We start from the raw sequence: 20,437 nt of genomic DNA, 5'->3' as shown, positions 1-20,437 counted from the left end.
GGAATTTGAGGCAGGAGGATCCTTTTGAGTTTGAGCCCCGCTTGGGCTACATAGTGAATTCAAGGCCAGCCTGCACTATAAAGTGAGACCCTGCCTCAACAACAACAACAAAACCAAATAAATAAATAAAAATTTTCTATTGCCTTCCTCCTTTTCCGTCAGTTTGAGAAACTGGGCTTCACATTGAGCCACATCTCCAGCATTTAATTTTTTTTTTTTTTTTTTTTTGTCTTTTTTTGGAGACAGGATCTCCCTATGCAGTTCAGGCTGGCCTTGAGCTCACTTTGCAGCTCAGGCTGGTCTCAAACTCGAAATGATCCTCTTGCCTTAGCCTCCCAAGTGCTGGGATTACAGGCGTGAGCCACCACACATGGCTTCCAGCATTTAAATTTTTTATTTTTTAAAACCTTTTTTTGGCAACGGGGTCTTGATAAATCACTAAATTTCCCAGGCTGGGTTTGAATTTGCAATCCTGTTGCCTCAGTCTCCCAGATTATTGGGATTATAGGGGTGTCACCATACTCATGAGTGACTCCTTCTCCTGTTTTTTATTTTTTTGAAACAGTCTCCGTATGTATTCCAGCCCAGGCTAGCCTTGAACTCACGATGATTCTGAGCACTGGGGTTACAGACATGTGCCTCCATGCCTTTCTTCTTCTTTTTAAACTTTTCTTATTTATTTACTTATTTCTGGTGTTGGGGATTGAACTCAGGCCATGCACATGCTAAACCCTTGTCCTTCCGCTGAGCTCTACCCCAACCCTCAGCATTCTTAGTGACAGCTTCCAGAGGTGGCGAAGCCCTGAATTCCCTGAAGCTACATGCATGGGAGGGAGTGGGAGCTGTGTCTGGAAACTGCTTGCCCTTGCCTCGTGGCCAGTACTATGGAGGACACGTGATGTGTCAGGCCCCAGGCAGACTGCACTCTTGCCATGCCAGGAGGGTCTCCTGAGGCCAAGCCCACCTGCCTGCGAGCAGAGTCGTGGGGGAGAGGCTGAGGTTGGCTGGTGCCAATGATGTTGCTCTTGGACAGTAGCCGGGTCCAGGGAACACTGGGGCTCTTGTGCGGAAGGGCCGTCTCTGCGCCAGCTCGGCCCCAGCCCAGGCCCCGCTCTGGCTCCAGGCTGGCCCAAGCTCAGGGCCCATCCTCTCATGCAGCACTGGTCATTTCTTTCTTTTAAAGCAATTTTTATTTTGAAGAAAACTTAAAATACTGTCACATGTTAGATAAGGATGCTTCTGTCAAGCACAGATTGCGTAGGTCATAGTGATCCCAAAAGATTCTAACGGAGCTGGAGCTCAAAAGTTTCTATCATTCAGTATTTCTTGTGTACTTTGTATGTAGGTGTGCAGTACTGGAGACTGAACCTAGGGATGCTGTACCACTGAACTGTATCTGCATCCCTTTTTATTTTATTTTATTTCATTTCATTTTATTTATTTTTGTCCTTTTGAGACAGGGTTTCACTATGCAGTTCAGGCTGGACTTGAACTCACTTTGTAGTCCAGGCTGGCCTCGAATTTGCAGTGACTCTCCTGCCTCGGAGTCCTGAGTGCTGGGATTACAGATGTGTGGCACCACACCTGGCCCTTTTTATTTTTTATAAAATAAAATGTTAGTGCAAAAACATGCTGTGCAGGTTTATAACCTAGGAGCAATGAGCTATTATCTATCATCTATCTAAATCTTATATAGAGAGCCTAGGTAGACAATTAGGCTATACCACCTAGGTCTATGTAAATCCATTCAAAGATATTACACAGATGAAGCTGCGTACTGATTGAAAGATATTACACAGATGAAGCTGGCTTGACTGGCCAAAATGGAGATGAGATTGCCAGGTGCAGTGGCACATGCTTGTAATCCCAGCATTCAGGAGGCTGAGGCAGGAGAATCACTGCAAGTTTGAGGCCGCCTGGACTAGATAGTGAAAAAAAGGAACAAGGATAGGAAAGAAAGAAGTTAAACTATCATTATTTGTGGATGAAATGATAGTCTACATAGAAGACCCCAAAAATTCCACCAAAGACTTATAGATTTAATAACCAAATTCAGTCCTTTAGCTGGATATAAACACTCAAAAATCAATAATATTCCTGTACACAAATAACAAACTCATTGAGAGAGAAATTAGGAAAACAACATCTTTCCCAATAGTGCCTAAAAAAATGAAGACTCAATCTAATGAAGGAAGTGAAAGACTTTTACATTGAAAACTATGGTCATCTGAAAAAGAGATCAAAGAGGATGTCAGAAAATGGAAGGGTATCCCTTGCCCTTGGGTAGGAAGAACTAATATAGTGAAAATGGCCATATTTCCAAAACTGTTATACAGATTTAACTGCAATTCCACTCAAAATCCCAACAGCATATCTTACAGAATTAGAGAAATTAATCCTAAAATTCATTTGGAACCTGAAAAGACCTAGAATAGTAAAGGCAATTCTGAGCAACAAAAGCAAGGCAGAATGCACTGCACTTTCTGACTTGAAATTATACTGCAAAGCTACTATGATAAAAACAGCATGGTACAAGCAAAAAAAACAAACAAACAAAAACAGACCAGAGGATCAATGGAACAGATTAGAAGATGCAGAAACAACTCCAGACATACTTAGCTACCTTATCTTTGACAAAGGTGCAAAATACTTTCACTGGAAGAAAGATAGCCTCTTTAATAAATGGTGCTAGGAAAACTAACTTTCCACATGCTGAATACTAAAACTAGACTAATATCTTTCACCATGCACTAAACTAAAGTCAAAATGGATCAAAGACTTAAATATTAAAACACAAACATTAAATCTGCTAGAAGGTGAAATAGGTAGAACTCTTGAAGATATTGGTGTGTAGGCAAAGACTTTATGAACAAAATTCTAGTCACTCAGGAATTACCACAAAGAATCCACATGTGGGTTCTCATTTTATTAAAAAGCTTTTGTGGGGCTGGAGGTTTAGCTCAGCGGCATAAGCGCCTGCCTTGGAAGCAGGCAGTCGTGAGTTCGATCCCCGGTACCGATAAAAAGGAAAAAGACAAAAAAAAAAAAAAAAAGCTTTTGCACAGAAAGAGAAACCACCAAAAGAGTGAAGAGACAATCTACAGTGTAGAAAAGTTTTTTTTTGCCAGCTCTCTTCCTCAAAGGACTGATATCTAGACTATATAAAGAATTAATAAAATAAGACCACCCACATTTATTATTATTATTACTATTTTGTACTGGGAATCAAACTCAGGACCTTATGCTTGCTAGGTAGGTGCTTATGCTACTAAGCTATATCTCAAGGTCCCCAAATTTAAAGATCCAATCCAAAAATGGGCATCTGGAATGAGTAGACACTTCTCAGATGAAGTAGTACAAATAGCAAATATATGAAACAATATTCAACACACTGATTATTCAGGAAATGTAAATTAAAACAATGATAAGATTTCATCTCACTCCAGAAAGAATGGCTATCATCAAGAAATCAACCAACAACAAATGCTGGTGGGGCTGAGAGGAAAAAGGAATCTGCCTCTGCTGTTGGTGGGAATGTAGCCTGGTGCAACCACTGTGGAAATCAGTGTGGAAATTCTTCAAAAAACTAGGACCAGAAGTTCCATTGGACCCAAGTATTCTTCTTCATGGTATCCTCCCAAAAGAACTGAAAGCATTGTACCATGGTGATGTATGCACACCCATGTTTGCAGTGCACAGTTTGTAATAGCTAAATCTTGGAACAGCCCAAATGTCCATCAACTGGTGAATGGATAAAGAAGATGTGGTTCCTTTAATGTAACGGAGTACTACTCAGCCATAAAAGAGGGTAATCTTGAGAGATTTGTAGGTAAATGGATGCACCTTGAGAACATACTCGTAAGTGAAATAAATTAGACACACGTGTAAATACCATCTTGTTTCTCAGGAGAGAAACTAAAAATATAAAAAAGAACCAAAATGTATAATAAATATTGTGAAATAGGAAGATGTTCAGATGGAAAGGGGAACAAGGGAGGAGAGAGGGGGAAAGGAAGGGGAAAAATGAGAATAAAAGGGAAAAGTGAAAAGAAGCCTTTTGTAAATAAGGAAGGGAAGAGGAGTCGAAGGGAGCTAGGGGACTGGGAAAAAAAGAATCAAGTTGTATCGTGCACAGGCACAAATTCCCCATGGTGAATGTGATCATTATGTGTATCTAAGATGTACTGATACATTTAATTAATAAATAAAGGGATGGGGAGTCAGGGATAGCTCAGTGTGAAGGCCCTGGGCTCCATCCATAACACACAAGATAAGTAATAAGATAAAAAAATAAAAAGGGCTGGCGATGTAACCCTGAATTCAATCTCTAGTAATATAAAGCAAAAACAAAACAAAGCAAGACCTAACCGAGTCACTCTTTAATTTTATGCCTACCATTAATACTACTTGGCCTACCTAAATGTAGTGGTAAATTATTATTCTTATTATTTGGTACCAGGAATCAAATTCATGACTTTGTGCTTGCCAGGAAGACACTTAAGCCACTGAGCTAAATCCCCAGCCCTGTAGTAGTAAATTAAATTAAATGGTAAATTAAAGAGATAATTCTGACTTCAGGATGACTCTAGGTATGTCCCATCCCCTGGTCTTCTTTGCTATGTAATAACTTTCTTTCTTTCTTTTTTTTTTTTTTTTTTTATCGGTACCGGGGATTGAACTCATGACCGCCTGCTTGCAAGGCAGGTGCTTATGCCACTGAGCTTAAACCCCAGACCTTTTTCTTTTTTTCTTTCTTTCTTTTTCTTTCTCTCTTTCTCTTTCTTTTTTTCCTATGTTATTTTCATCTGCAGAGAGACTCTACTAAGCAGCATCAGACCACCATATTCATAGTTCAGTTAGTTTCCCATGAGTCCCCAAAAAAGACCAAACCTGGCTCCCATTGGCCCTGCTGGGTCACATGGTCATCTTTGGGCTAATCACACCCAATCACAGTGGTCTGGAGGATGAAATATTCTTTTTTTTTTTTTTGTCTGTTTCGTTTTTATCGGTACCGGGGATCAAACTCACCACTGCCTGCTTGCAAGGCAGGCGCTTATGCCGCTGAGCTAAATCTCCAGCCCCCAAGATGAAATATTCTTTTAGTTTGGTCTGGCGATTAAAGCCTAGTTCTTGAACTGAGTTAATTTGGCAGTCCTTTTTACTTTGTGTTTAGAAACAGGGTCTCATTAGATTGCCCCAGCAATTTAATTTGGATTCTCTTGCCTCAGCCTTCTCAGCAGCTGGGATTACATGCACCACCTAGCATGTCTGCCTCAGAATAGACTGGGAGCAAATGCACACCATAACAGCCAAGGGTGAAGTGCTGCCTTCACTCTAACCCTCATGGTCTGTGAAGTGGAGGACCAGGACATAAAAGAAAAACTGAGGGCTGTTTCTAGTGAGAGGAAGTGGGCTGATATCCATCTATTCTGGGATGGATCTTAAAGAGGGAAATTCAGAAACCTGAGTGGCTAATGGGCTAGTGGAAGGACTGGAAAGAGGGGAGAAGGGACAGGCAGGACAAAAGGACACTTCTAGCTACAAGAGCAGCAGTTGCAAAGGCACCAAGGTTTGAACCCATTGGGAATATTCAGGAGCACTTGCCTTGTATTCAGGCTGAGTCAGGAGGATTGCAGGTGTGAGCTGAGCTGGGCAATTTAGCAGCTTAACAAGACTCCATCTCAAAAAGCCACGGGGGCTGGGGATTTAGCTCAGCGGCATAAGCGCCTGCCTTGCAAGCAGGCAGTCCTGAGTTCGATCCCCGGTACCGATTAAAAAAAAAAAAAAAAAGCCACAGGGCTGGGGCTGTACCTCGGTGTGTAGATTTTACCTTGGGCCATCGTGACAGGCATAGGACTACTGTAATGAGGTCTTGTAGGGGGCACAAAAGGGCAGGCTCAACTCTGGACACAACTTGAGGGAGCAGGAATTTATAGCTGAAGAGCAGGGTGAAAGTCAAAGGAAGGAAACTGACTGAGGAAACAGAACTAACAGGATTCTTGCTAAACACAGGCTCCGAAAGATCAGATACCAGCTAGGGGATGGTGGGAGGGAGGAATCCAATCAGATAGAGAAGGCACAGGAGAGGGAGTTCCTGCTAAACTGATTTAGCAGGCTTATTTGGTAAAACTGGATTTTACAAGGAAGTGCTTAGAGAGCTCTGGCAGAAAATTCAGGAGCCTAACAAAAGTTTGAGCATTTCTGTCATTGAGGAGACTTCCATTTCTCTCAAAAGGCCTTTCTATAGCATCGCTTGAGTGCCCCACAACATGTCAGCTAGTGATCCAAGACAGAAAGACCAAAGCTGCAATATCTTTTACGACTTATTTTCGGAAGTCACACTGATTATTTCTGTCTTAGTCTACTGATTAGAAGTCAGTCATTAATTACAGTTACACTTGAGGCAAGAGGGTTAAATTTTGTTTTGATTTGTTTTTTGTCTTTTTCATTTTTATCGGTACCAAGGATCGAACTCACGACCGCCTGCTTGCAAGGCAGGTGCTTATGCCGCTGGGCTAAATCCCCAGCCCCAAGAGGGTTAAATTTGACATCTTGAGAAGCTGGGGCATGGTGGTACACTCGGGAGGCTGAACTAGGAGGAATGCCATGAGTTTGAGGCCAGTCTGGGCCACACAGGAAGACTGTGTCTCAAAAAAACAAAAAATGAATGAATGAACAAAAAACCCGCCTAATATAGGGTCTGGGATTTAGCTCAGCAGCATAAGCACCTGCCTGGCAAGTGTGAGGTTGTGAGTTAGATCCCTGGTACCAAAGAAAAACTAAACCAAAACAAACAAACAAAAAACAACCCTAACAGCTTGAAAGGAAGGATATAAAACTATTTGTGGTATGTGGGAATATAGCTCAGTGGTAGAACCTGGACCTAGCATAGACAAAACACTGAATTTGATCACTAGCTCTACAAAAACCAAACCAAACCTAAGCAAATCAAAACCAAACCAAAGTCACTTCCTAGAGACCTTCCCGTCTCACCCACCCCCGTCTACGCTCAATCTTCTTGTTGTCTGCCTGGTTGAATTGGAATTTCTCTTTCAGCACTTTATGGCGATGAGTCACCAGTACCCAGAAGGCCCTACAGGGCAGAGATTGCATCTCAGCTTAGGGTCCTGACATTCAATAGGAGCTGAGGAAAAGGAAATTCCTTTTCCCACATTCTCTGTCTTTCCTCTGCCTTGGACCTTCCTAGTCTCAATAAAACCTGAGGAGCCTTTTCATTCAGGGGCAAGGAACATACATTGCTTTACACGAAATTATTAGGTCGGTCACACAATTTTAAAGTCCAGGCATGGATCAGGCTTCAGGACAGTTATATCTTTCAGACCCAAGAAAGCAGTCAGCATCCATTCTCTCTTCTGTTTTTTTCCCTCTGGTTCCATCCTCCAGGAACTGCTCCATGACAAAGAAGACCTTGAACAGCTCTGGGTTCAAGGCTTTCCATTTGAAATACCTTCTCAGTGGTTCCAGGACAATCTGGGAGTGCAGAGATCACCTTCCCCCAGATCACAAAAGCAGAAGGTGGGTCTCTTCAAGGAAAATCCTATCATTGGAAGAAAGGAGACTAGATAATGGGATGAACAGAATAAACTATGATTACTATACCTGTGACTATCAGGCTTCATTGCACAATAAGCCATTCCCAAACTTTGTTATTTAAAACACTTTATCGTTCTTGAAATCCTGTGGATTAGCTGGGCTCAGACCTGCTGTTCTCCCTGGGGTTGCTTATGCCTTAGATTGGCTGCAGTAAGTGTCTAAATTGGTCTCCTTGCACATATGGAGCTGGCTGTTGGCTTCTCTGCACGTGTGCTCTTCCTGTCTCCATAGTCTTGCCCAGACTTCCCTTCACAGTGGCAGGAGTTGATGCTCTGAGGACTCTTACGTCCTAGCCCTCAAAGTTATCTCATGTCATGTCATTGCATTCTCTGATCAAAGACAATCACAAGGCCGGCCCAGCTTCAAGGGATTGGGAAATAGACCACTCTGTTTTAATGGGGACTGTCACATTGCAAGAGGGCACAGGCAAGGTGCATGGGAAGTCATTTTGAAAATAATCTATTCTAAACTTGGCATGGTGGCACATACCTGCAATCCCAGTGCTCAGGAGGCTGAGGCAGGAGGATCATTGGGAGTTTGAGGCCAGCCTAAGACACATAGTGCGACCCTGTCTCAATGCCCCCACCCCAAAAAGGTCAAAGCAAAGTAAAGCAAAAAAAAAAAAAAAAAAAAAAAAAAAACCAAAAACACAATCTGTTCTACAGGACTCTGAGCCTCAGGCAGGAGGATTGCAAATTTGTCCTAGGCAATTTAGACCCTATCTCAAAATCAAAAATAAAAAGGGTTGAGATATAGCTCAGTGCAAAGACCATGAGTTCAGTTCCCAGTTCTCTAAACAAACAAACACCTAAATAAAACAAAAACCAATCTATTATACTTCACAACTCACATTTTCTTTTTTTTCTTTTTGATTTTTTTGAGACGAGGTCTCCCTACATAGTGCAGGTGGGCTTTGAACTTGCTTATGTTGGTCTTGCACTCATGGCCATCCTTCTGCCTTAGTCTTCTGAGAGCTGGGATGACAGGCATGCACCACCAAACGGGCACAACCCAGCTCTTCTAAACCCTTTCACTGACACCAGTCTCATCCCAGCAAGCTGGCTCCTTTGATCTTCATAACCAATAGAACCATGGTGACAAACCTATGGCAAGCAGAGGCCTCTCAATTGGCTTGTGAGCCACACAACCCCAGTAGCCAAACATCAGAAAACAATTGTTCTTTCTAAACTAAAACATCAGTATTAAGGTTTAATTGCAGGGTTGGCACTTTGTAATAAATCAACTGGTTTTGGGTTGCAGGATGGGCTCTTGGTTGCTAAAAGGTTCATCAACCCTGCAGTTGGGGTTCATCTACATGTAGGGGTTCATCTACATGAAGTCCTACATGGTTGGGGTGTACCTCAGTGTAGAGTTCTTGCCCAACTTGCCTAGAGTACAGGCCTGAGTTTGATCCCCAGCATGACAACAAAAAGAAAAATAATCACAGCCCTTTTCTAGGCACCAGGGATCCGGTATGATGAATAAGATCTAGTTCCTACCCTAAAGTTTCTAATCTAAAAGAGGAGGCCAGCCCACCCCCAAATATATATAGTTCAGTGGCGAAAGCCCCTGCTTGGCAAGCAAAAGGTCCTGAGTTCAATTCTCAGTATCAAAAACAAAAAACAAGGAAGTCAGGATTTTTTGGGGAGATAGAGTCTCTCTATGTAGCCCAGGCTAGCCTCAAACTCACTATGTAGTCCAGGTTGGCCTTGAATTTGTGAGGATCCTCCTGCCTCAGCCTCCCAACTTCTGGGATTACAGGCATGAGCCATCAAGTTCAACTCAGAAGCCAGGAATTAAATAGATGATAACAGTATATCAAGAGTAATGCCAGAAGAGATCACAGGGAAATTCCATTTAGAAAGGGCAGCCAGGTAGCTCAAGGTTGGGAGTCAGTGATCTTTTTAGTATGAGAGGAGGTCTCTAAGCTGAAAAAGCCAGGGAAAGAAGTAACAGGCAGTTTTTTTCTCCCTTTAGTATGAAGATCAAACCCAGGGCCCCTGGCATACTGGTCAAGCACCCTACCACTGAGCTATGTCTCTACTTCCTAGGCAGAGCTGTGGATCAGAAGGGGCAGAAACCAAATTCAGCTGGGTATAGTGGTATACTCCTGTAATCCTAGCACTCAGGAGGCTGAGACAGGAGAATCACCACAAATTCAAGGCCAGCCTAGGCTATGTAATGAGTTCAAGGCCTGCCTGACCTATGCAGCAAGACCCTGTCTCAAAAACAAACAACCCCCCCCAAAAAAAAACCCCAAAAAAAGTGGAAAGAAAGAAACCAAGTTCAAAAGGATTTAAGGCAAAATCATTACCAACAACTCCTGGGGATACTTGCTTTAGGCCAGACTGGGTCCAGGTACTCAGCGGTCAGCAGCATCTGCTTGTTAGGGCATTTGCCTATAATTCCACTGCCCCCACCCCAAAAAGGTCAAAGCAAAGTAAAAAAAAAAAAAAAAAAAAAAACACAATCTGCTCTACAGGACTCTACGAGGATGGGTGGGTGACGCATGAGGATCCTGAATTCAGGGTCTGTTTGGGCAATTTGGTGACTCAGTGAGACTCTGTCTCAAAGAATAGAAGAATCAGGGCTAGGGATTTAGCTCAGCGGCATAAGCACCTGCCTTGCAAGCAGGCGGTCGTGAGTTTGATCCCCGGTACCGATAAAAAGATTAAAAAAAAAAATAGAAGAAGCCCATTCCAAAAATAAAAAATAAAACAACCAAAAAAACTCAGAAACAAAAAACAAGAAATCAGTCTTATCGGTTGGGTGATTCTCTGTGTTGACTTAATGCTCAGGCAGATTTCCCTTATGATGTCGGTAGGCTGATCTACACTTAGATTCTGATTGCTCACGCTGGGTCTCAGGCTTGTCTTCTGGAATCTGGGCTTGAGATCTGCGCCTCAGGAGCTCAGAGTCTAAGAACAGAGCAGCTATGCCCAAAAGGAACAGTGTAGAGCATGCGGATCAGGCCAGACATCAGGCAGCTCCCAAGGAGGTCACTAAATTATAGCCTTCCCCAAGAGAAGTCCTGACCAAAATGTCCTAAGGCTCCTAAAGAAGTAGGGAGCAGATAGGCAAAGAACAACTGGGAGCATGGGTCAGCTCTCTCCAGGGCTATTTGGTTTTGCAAGCTCTGCCAATTCTTTGCCTTGGGTTGTTTTGTTTTGTTTTTCATGTGAAATCAAGTCTTTTCCAGTTGTCTGGACGGGTAATTGAAATATCAAATACGATGGAGCTGCAGAAGAGCTCTCCTCTGGTCAGTAGTGAGGTCCTGAGGCCAGTCTGCCGTGCTCAGCACAAAGGCGCATTCTCCATCTAGTGGCCACCGAGTTCCCTGTGCAGAGAGCCGGGCTGCTGTGACACCGTGTGTAGAGAGTGGGATGGGGCGCGCAGGAAAAGCAATGTCCGGTCTTCTCCGGGGATGCGGGGTTGGCATAGAGCAGAGGCTGTTAAGTGGATGGAGCGAGTGACTGCATCATGGGTCTGGGTGGAGAGAGGGACAGTTTATCTGGCAGAGGCTGCTGTGGGGGAATGGTTTCTTCTTTATTCATTTTGGGAAGAACCCATAACTGTCCATCACGACTACTTCAGGAATCCAGCTGGGAACAGTGGCTTCTTCCAACTTACACTTTACAGAATCAAGACCTCAGGTCACATGAATTTGGTGGTGGCATTGACTGATTGATTGACTGACTGACTGAGATTGGGTCTTGATATATAGTCCAGGCTGGCCTTAAACACGCAGCAATCCTCCTGCCTCAGCCTTCCCAGTACTGGAATTACAAGTGTGCACCACTCTGCCCAATATGACTATTTATTTACTTAATTTTTTAGCAGTACCAGGTATCCCCAGCCTATTTTTTATTTTGAGACAGGCTTTCACTATGTAGACCAAGCTGGCCTTGAACGCACCCTAGCTCAGATTGGCCTTGAGCTCGTGGCAGTCCTCTTGCCTCAGCCTCCCAAGTGCTGGGATTACAGTTAGCTATCCTTTAACTGTCTCTCTTTGAAGTATAAATTAACTAACCAAGATCACTGGACAGTTCTTCTGTCTGGTGGAGAACACAGCTTGGCCAGAGAAGAGCTGAGATCTGAACCTTGGTTGCCTAATTCCAAGTTCGAGTTTACCATGACACCAGACCACCTCTCCGGAGCTGATGCCTCTCTGTGAGATGAGACCTTCCCTGGCCACCAGTGCCATGAGCAGGAGCTTCCTCTGATGTTTAACTGCTTGACTATCCATAGATCCTGCGCATTGTCACTAACACTGTTCCAGGGTAGAGAAATCCAAATCTGATCTCTGGAGTGCTGAGAGTTCTTTAAGAGGCCCTAATTGGAAGTCGGGACTTGAGTTCAAATCTTGAGTACAAACAGAATGGCTGAAAATTAAAAAGAATGTAAATTGGTAGAATCATTTTGAAAAACCATTTGGCAGTACTAGACAACTAAAAACAAAGCAAAAAAAAAAAAAAAAACCCTCAAAATCACTCCTAAGTGCACATGTATACCAAACAATATGTACAGAATTCTTCACAGCAGCTTTATTTAGAATAATCCCCAATGAAAAACAACCCAATTATTCAACAAACAGTTGAAAGGCTGGGCTAGTGATATAGCTCAGTGACATAAGCAACTGCCTGGCAAGCTCAAGGTCCTGAGTTTCATTCCCGGTACCATTAAAAAAAAAAAAAAAAAAGCAGTAGAAAGGCTTATCTGTGGTAGTTTCAAATAATGGGTTGCTACACAGCACAAAAAAGTGAACTTCTGGTACAATAATATGGATGAGCTTCAGATATTATGCTGTGCAAATATATATATGTATATATATGTGTATTTCCATTTTTATAAAATTTAAGAGTAAGTAAGCAAGCCAGGAGTACACATGCCTGTAACTCCAGCATCCAGAGGACTGCCAAGGCTAGCCTGAACTACATAGCAAAACCCTATCTCAAAACAACAACAACAACAACAAAACAAACTGCAACAACAACAAACAACAAAACAAAACAAAGCAAGCAAGACTTGTGTATGGTGATACAAGTGGACACAGTGGTTCTGAGGGGTTGTGACTAATTAGAGGAACCAAGAACACTTCTGGAAAGCTGGCAGCATTGTGTACTTTTGTTGTTATTGTTGTTGTTTGGTGCAGAGAATGGAACAGAAGCCTTGTGTATGCTAGGAAACGTTCTGTGTCCTGACCTAGAAGGTGACTGCTCACATATTTACACATAAGATGACTCATCACCCTAAAAACTAGTGTACACTGCTAAACATATGCTAGCTCTCAAAGTTAGAGAAAAAACGAAATGGCTTTCCGGACAGTCCTTGGTCTGGCATAGAATACTTTTTGTCTGTCCCTCTAGTCTAGCAAGAATCTTACAATTTTCTTTTCGAAACAAGGTCTCGCTTTATGGTGTGTGCTGGCCTTGAATCATCAAATAGCCCAGGCTGGCCTCAAACTCGTGGTGATCCTCCTGCCTCAGCCTTCCGAGTGCCAGGATTATAGGAGTGCATCACCACGCCCATCCCACAATTTTCTTTCTGGGTTGCGTCTTCATCTCCTTCTCAATTGATGTGCTTTAGGTAGAGCTAACTCCTTCCCAGGATTTACGCACATGACCAGACCTCAAATCAGAGCACTGATTTCCCCAGCCACGGTGGCTGGCTTAGGAATGGGAAGGCCCAAGCTGGCTACTGAGTTCATCCAGGACTTTAGTTGGAACTAGTTAGTAAAGATTTTTTTCCACCATTGTTCCTTTTTTTTTTTTTTTTTTTTAATTAGTGGGCTGGGGATTTAGCTCAGTGGCATAGGTGCCTGCCTTGCAAGCGCGTGGTCCTGAGTTTGATCCCTGGTACCAAAAAAAAATTAGTACATATTTGTCATATATAATGATCACATTCATTGTTGGGTATTTGTACCTGTACATAATATATCAGAATTCTTTTTCTTCATTCTCTTCTCTCTCTCTAACTCTTCTTCGGCTCCCTATTTAAATGGCTTGTGCAGGATGCTGAGGCAGGAGGATTACTGTGAGTTCCAGGTCAGCTTGAATTACGCAGCAAGATGGTGTCACAAACAAACAAAGTTTTGTTTCGGTATTTTTTCTTCCATTCTTTTCTCTCCCTTTTCCTTTACTCTGCCCCTCTTCCTTGTTCTCCTTCCCATTAGAGCATGTTCTTCCTACTTCCCAATATCTAGCCCTCCATTGTGCTCCTAGTTTACCCCCTGAATTTGTCACACAAGTGAAATAATTGATATTTATACTTGCATGCCTGGCTGGGAATGGTGGTGCACACCTGTGTTCCTAGCACTCTGCGGGTTGAGGCAGGAGGATCACTGTGATTTCAAGGCCAGCCTCAACTACATAGCAAAACCCTGTCTCAAAAAAATAAACCTGTGAGCCCAACTTATTTTACTTAGAATTATGGTCTTAAGGTGTATTCATATACCTAAAAAAGAAACCAAGTTTATCCTTTATGAGAGGATACTCCATTGTACAAACACCACCACCACTACCCACTTTTTTTTTTATCCACTCCTCTGTTGATGGGCATGTGAGCTATTTCCAAGAATTAGTTATTATAAATTTGCTGCTATAAACATAAGTATTCATATATTGCTGTGGTACACTTTACCTTGGTGGGGGGAATATCTGGGTCAAATGGAATCACTAGTTTTAGTGTTTTGAGGAATCTTTATACTGATTTTCCCAGTGGTTGTATCAATTTACACTCCCCCTAGCAATGGAGAAGAGTTCTTCTTTCTTCAAACCTTTGGTCGATTTCTTGATGTTAGTCATTCTTTTTTGGAGATGAAATTTCCAGTGTTGTTTTAATTTATATTTCTCGAATGACCAATGATACTGAACATTTTTCCATAATTTGTTCTTTGTACTTCTTCATCTGAGAAATGTCTATTCATTTCAGATGTCCATTTTTGGGTTGGTTTTAAATTTGGGGGTCCGATTTTTTTGAGTTCTTTGTATATTCTAAGTGTTAGTCCTTTTCTGAGTAGCTGGTAAAAATTTTTTCCCACACTGTAGGGTATCTCTTCACTCTAGCAGTGGTTTCTTTTGCTGTGCAAAAGCTTTTTCATTTATATGATACCATTGTGTTTTTTTTTTTTCCTTTTTATCGGTACCAGGGATTGAACTCACAACTGCCTGCTTGTAAGGCAGGTGCTTATGCTGCTGAGCTAAATCCCCAGTCCCCTATTTCCTGTGTGATGGAGGTTTTGTTTGTAAAGCCTTTGCCTACATCTTTTTTTTTTTTTTTTTTTTTTTTTTTTTTTTTTTTGGTATTGTAAGTTGAACTCAGGACCTTACATTTGCCAGGCAGGTGCTGTGCCACTGAGCTATATCCCTGGTACTTTTTTCTTTCTTTTTTTTTTTTTTTTTTGGTACCAGGGATCAAACACACAACCTTGTGCTTGCCAAGCAGGCACTTGTGTGGCTGAGCTAAACCCTCGGGCCTTTTTTTTGGAAACAGGGTCTTACTACATAGTTCAGATTGGCACTCACTATGTAGCCTATGCTGACCTCACACTCATAGTAATTTGCTTGCCTCAGTTTCCATACCTGTTTTCAAGAGCCTTACCTAGCCTTTTTTTAAAGACAGGGTCTCTCTATGCAGTTCAGGCTGGCCTTGAGCTCACTTTGTAGCCCAGGCTGGTCTTGAACTCCAAAGGATCCTCCTGCCTCAGCCTCCCGAGTGTTGGGATTACAGGTGTGAGCCACCATTCCTGGCTGACCCAGCCTATCTTCCAGCAGATTGTTTCTTTTTTTAATATTTAGATCTTAATCCATTTTTAGTTCATGGTGAGATACATGGGTCTGGGTTCAATTTTCAGCAGGTAGAAAGCCAGTTTTCCCAGCACCATTTATTAAAGAGGCTATCTTTCTTCCCATGAAGGTGTTCGGCTCCTTTGTCAGAGATAACTACCATTGTTACTCATATATCAGGATACACACCTGGAGTGGCCAGTGGGCATCATGCCACCTGCTGGAGTTTGCCTGAGAAGGAGGCCACTCAGAGCAAGATGAAATTATTCCTGATGATAGTAGTAGAACCTGGGGCCGGGTTCAGCTCAGCCTCATAGCACCTACCTGGCAAATATAGGTCATGAGTTTGATTCCCAGTACAAAAAACAAAAAACAGGGGCTGGGATTTAGCTCAGCGGCATAAGCGCCTGCCTTGCAAGCAGGCAGTCGTGAGTTTGATCCCTGGTACCGATAAAAATGAAAAAGACCAAAAACAAACAAACAAACAAAAAAAAACAACAAAAAAGAAACCAGTATCAGAACCTGGATTTAGCTACCATAGTCTTCATCAGGTGAATCAACACATTTCCTTTTTCAGTGAATCACTTTGATTTTCTTAGTTATGAGAGTCTAATACTTTTGGAATATAGTAAAAATTCTTTTTTTCTTTTTTTAAATACAGGGCCTCACTATGCAGTTCAGGCTAGCATTCTACTCAGTATGTAGCTCATGGTGGCTTTGAACTTATGATCTTCCCATCTCTGCTCTGAGTGCTGGGATTTCAGGCATGTGCCACCACTTCTGGCTTGAATAGTGTAAAAATCTGAGCAGTATGGGGAGGCTTGCAATAGAAATTAAGCTCTGCCTAATTTGTTCTGTGGGTGCTGGTGCTGCTCCTGGCCCAAGTGGCTGTGTGCTTCATGAGACCATGCCACTGCCAGGATATGGGCAAGACCAGCTGAAGGGAAGGACACTGGTTCCAGTTCGGAAAGAGTTCTAAACTGGGAGAATAGAGACCTGAATAATACTCTCCATTTTGCTGCTCCTTAAGAGGTAGGATCTTGACAACTTACTACAGTTCTTTAAGCCTTTTTTTCTGAGGCAGAATATCTTTTTTTTTTTTTTTTGTCTTTTTCATTTTTATCGGTACCAGGGATTGAACTCACGACTGCACACTTGCAAGGCAGGTGCTTATGCCACTGAGCTAAATCCCCAGCCCTTCCCCCTTTTTAAAAAAAATACAGTTTAAAAAAAATTTTTTTTTTGTCTTTTTAATTTTTATTGGTACCAGGGATTGAACTCATGACCACACACTTGCAAGGCAGGTGCTTATGCCACTGAGCTAAATCCCCAGCCCCTCTAAGCAGAATATCTTAGTCTAGCTCAAAATATTATTGTGTAGATCAAGTACAAGTTTCCCTTCTTTTTTTTTTTTTTTGGTACCAGGGATTGAACTCGCGACCTCACACTCGCCAGACAGGCACTTATACCACTGAGCTATAGCCCCAGCCTGAGTTTCCCTATTTCTCCAACTTTTTCATACTCCTTAGTTCCTACATTGTGGGGATTTCCACAGACTCCCACATAACCCTCTGGTCCACTGTCATAATGATCATTACAGTGTGTGAGTTCCCTTAAGGGCAATAAAGGACTCATTTGGTGTCCCCACACCAACAGTGCTGGCCACACAGTTTGCAGGGACGCCTGAATCCAAAGATGTCCTGCAGCCAGAGACTTATGGCTGGGCAGCCATTCATGCCTTGGCCCATTACTTGTTGGTAATCAGGGAAAATGCTCTGAGATAAACTGCTGAGGCAGTAGTGAGCTTGAGGCTGAAGGCTCAGACCCTGTTCTGGGGACAACATAGGACATCCCACTGTTGGGTAGGAGGAGTTGTCTGCCAGGAGAAGAATGGGCCACTTAGGTAAAGAGCTAAACAGGAGAAAGAACACACAAAACACAGCATCCACAATGATCCATCTCCTTCCCTTCTTCTTGCATTCCTTCTCCACAAAGCAGCAAGAATAATTCTCTCAGGCATAGGGCAGACCCCTAGTGTAAATCCTTCAAAGGCCTCTAGAAGGCCCAGGGCAAGTGTTCCACAATGGGCTGTTTGTTATGGAAAGCTCTACAAGGATTCCATCAGTGCTGTAGGGGAAATGGGAAGATGGACCAGTGAAGTTCTGTTCAACTTAGGGCTCCTGGGGGACTTTTACTGGGTTGTGCAGCAATCTGGGTGTCTATCTCTGTCCCAACTTCTTTTTGTCTTTTTCCTTTTATTGGTACCAGGGATCGAACTCACAACTGCCTGCTTGCAAGGCAGGTGCTTATGCCACTGAGCCAAATCCCCAGCCCCTTCTGTCCCAACTTCTAAGGTCAGCACTGAGGGCCCTGGGAACCTAAGCGCATGGGGATAGGACATCAAGACAGGTGGCAGTTCCGAGGGGAATACGGTGCCAAGGCCCCTCGTATCTGTTGAACTTTAATCTGGCTCATGGAAGATGGTCTTTATTTGGATAATTTGGTGATCAAGAGACAGAGCATTAAGTGAATAGGCACACGCATACACCCACATGTACACACACACACACACACACATTTCGCAAACCATTTCTCAGGTGAAGGGTTTAGACATCCAGGGAGAGGCCACAACAGCAGCTGCAGGCCTCTTTAACTCAAAGAGGAGCCTTCAGACGACATTCCCTGGAATTCTTACTCAAAAGCTACCTGGGAAAACTGCTCTCTCAGGTAAGTACCAGGCCAGAGAAGAGTAGGGTTAAGAGAATTCTGGGTTTGGGCTCCAGGAAACATGTTTTTTCACTGTAGAAACTTTTTTGAGACAGTTTCACTGCCTAGTTCTGGTGAGCCCTGAGTTTACTACGTAACCCAGGCTGGCCTCAAACTTTCTGTGACCCTGCTGCCTCGGCCTCCCACAGGCTAGGATTATAATCCTGGGTCACCATGCCAACTCTTCCCTGTAGAAACTTGCATCAGCTCAGTTTCTTTCCCTGGGGCGCCCCTGGCTCCTATACCCAGAATTGCTCTGTGGATGATGAGTGAAGGATAGCACCACAGCCACCTGGGCAGGGCGGTCCGCTGCTCAAGGGGAAGGAAACGCTTCATAGGGCTGAAGGGCAACAGTGAACCTCTCTGGCTGGCATGAGGCAGTTTGCTTTTAAGGGCACAGAACCATAAAGAAAGTGGCAGGTAGAGGACTTTCCCACATGACCCTGGGCCAGAGCACCTCTGATGGAGAAGGGAAAAGGTCTCTGTGGGAGCTTCCTAGGATTCCACTGGGCAGTGAGGCCTCTTCCAGCTCCAGCTTGTCCTCAGCTGTTACATATCCTTAGCACCATCCAGGAACTGGGGTGACAACAGGAGGGATGCGAATGCTCTGCCAGAACTGTGTTAGTGCTCCAGGAGGACGCATCATGGTTGGCAGAACTGCATCACTGGCTAGCATCCAGTCCAAGGCTTGGGGAAGCTCGCACTTTCTGGAGAGTGAGGGAGTGTGATGTAAGCTCCAGGCTCCACTGTGGCAGCCACTTCCATCTTGGCAAAGTCTGCATAAAAGTTCGAGCTTCAACAGGAAATGCCTGGAGCACAGGGGCCATTCTGGTCTTTAGCTGCAGGTATTTTTGCCCAAAACTGACCTAGAGAGAAAAACAGGCACTAAGGCCTCAGAATATATGGTTCGGAGGGAGAAAGAGGAAGGCCTTTCTCCAACACCAGTCCTCTTGATAGCCTGCCTCCCTGTAATGACTGACAGGGCCCAGAGCACAGGGGAATAGCAGGATTTGCCTGGGCCTGTCACAGGTTCAAGACTACAAACTCTTCTGGAGTAAGAAAGGAGAAAAAGAGAACCAGGGAGTAACCAGTCACAGGAAGCTGGCTCAGGTCCAATATGAGTTATTGGACAGAGACACCTTTAGTCTTTCAAGGTGCTTGAGTCTTTTTGAATGAGTTGATTTTGCACTGGAATCTGGCCCAAGGGTGATACCGCTGTTTTTGGTGATCTGTAATTTGAGAAGGAACAAAGACACTGTTTCAGTGAATGGCACACTTGTAATGGTGTGCTAAATGGCTTATTCTTATGGTAGTACAGTTCTCCAGTACCTTGGAACAATAAGTAGGACCACATCCCTTTACTGAGGTCCATTGCTACACATCAGCCCATCTCAACCTCGTGCCAATTCTACACTACAAAACGGCATCCCCATTTTATACACAAGGAAATTAAAGTTCAGAGAGCTTAAATGGCTGGTTCAGAGTAAGTTTTTAAATGGTAGGCTCAGGATTGTAGCCTGTACTTTTCTACTATACCAAACCACTGACTCTGCCTACAGAGCCCTGGATGACTTGGAGGGTACTTAATTTACCAGTCTCATTCTGTACCATCCTCCCTCTAACAGTCAATCAAAGGTGGCTCTCCAGATCACATACAGAGGTGCATGCCTGTCATCCCAGCACTCTGGGAGGCTAAGGCAGAAAGATCGTATTCAAACCCAGCCTGGCAACTTAATGTCTTAGCGAGGTCCTGTCTCAGCTCAGTGTGAGGGCCTGGGTGCAATTCCTTCTACTGGACAAAACACAAAACAAAGCAACCAAAACCACCAACTGGCTCTTCTTTCATGATGGAATCTATTCTGGTTCTCTAGATACTAGAGCACCTAACATTGTCTCACTCGATTATGAATTTGTTCAGGGTCAGTTTCCACCTCTATAGGGAAGATTCAAAGGAATTAGGGATAACAGGGTTCACCTATAGTCCCAGTGTGCCCCAAACATGACCACCATTACAGATGCCGAATAAATGCTTGTTGAGTAAATGGAAGTCAATCTTTAGTAAATAAACTTACTAGCACTGTCACTTCTCAACATGATCTCTAACCCTCACACAGCCTGTAAAGCCAAGGTAATCAGTTCCATTGGATAGTGATGGAACAAAATAAATGTGGTTTGGAATCAAATGGATATGAATCCTTGGTTTAACTCCAACTAACCATGTAAGTTTGCGCTAATCATTTAACATGACATTAGGCTTCCTTTTGTTGTAAAAG

At 43.3% G+C, this 20,437-nt stretch overlaps 1 protein-coding gene across 10 annotated transcripts in view; it reads right to left on the bottom strand.

Annotated features, from left to right (window-relative positions):
* Positions 1–202: 202 nt before the first annotated feature.
* The window catches only part of Znf346 (zinc finger protein 346), a 50,870-nt gene continuing 30,635 nt past the window's right edge, over positions 203–20,437 (bottom strand). For 5 of the 10 annotated variants that reach the window (XM_013156190.3, XM_003473237.5, XM_063230839.1 and 2 more), the window contains one exon: positions 17,870–19,393. In XM_013156190.3, the coding sequence (XP_013011644.2) occupies positions 19,306–19,393 (88 nt within the window). In that variant the 3' untranslated portion in view covers positions 17,870–19,305. Of the gene's footprint in view, positions 11,997–17,869; positions 19,394–20,437 lie in introns of those variants that run through there. The other 5 variants (XM_013156192.3, XM_023566459.2, XR_010041123.1 and 2 more) reach the window with 3 other exon arrangements.

The sequence above is a fragment of the Cavia porcellus genome, unplaced genomic scaffold (assembly GCF_034190915.1).
Source record: "Cavia porcellus strain 051 isolate PalLab524CR breed Dunkin Hartley unplaced genomic scaffold, mCavPor4.1 scaffold_19, whole genome shotgun sequence".
NCBI lineage: Eukaryota > Metazoa > Chordata > Mammalia > Rodentia > Caviidae > Cavia > Cavia porcellus.
This window is presented reverse-complemented; position numbering and strand designations above follow the sequence as displayed.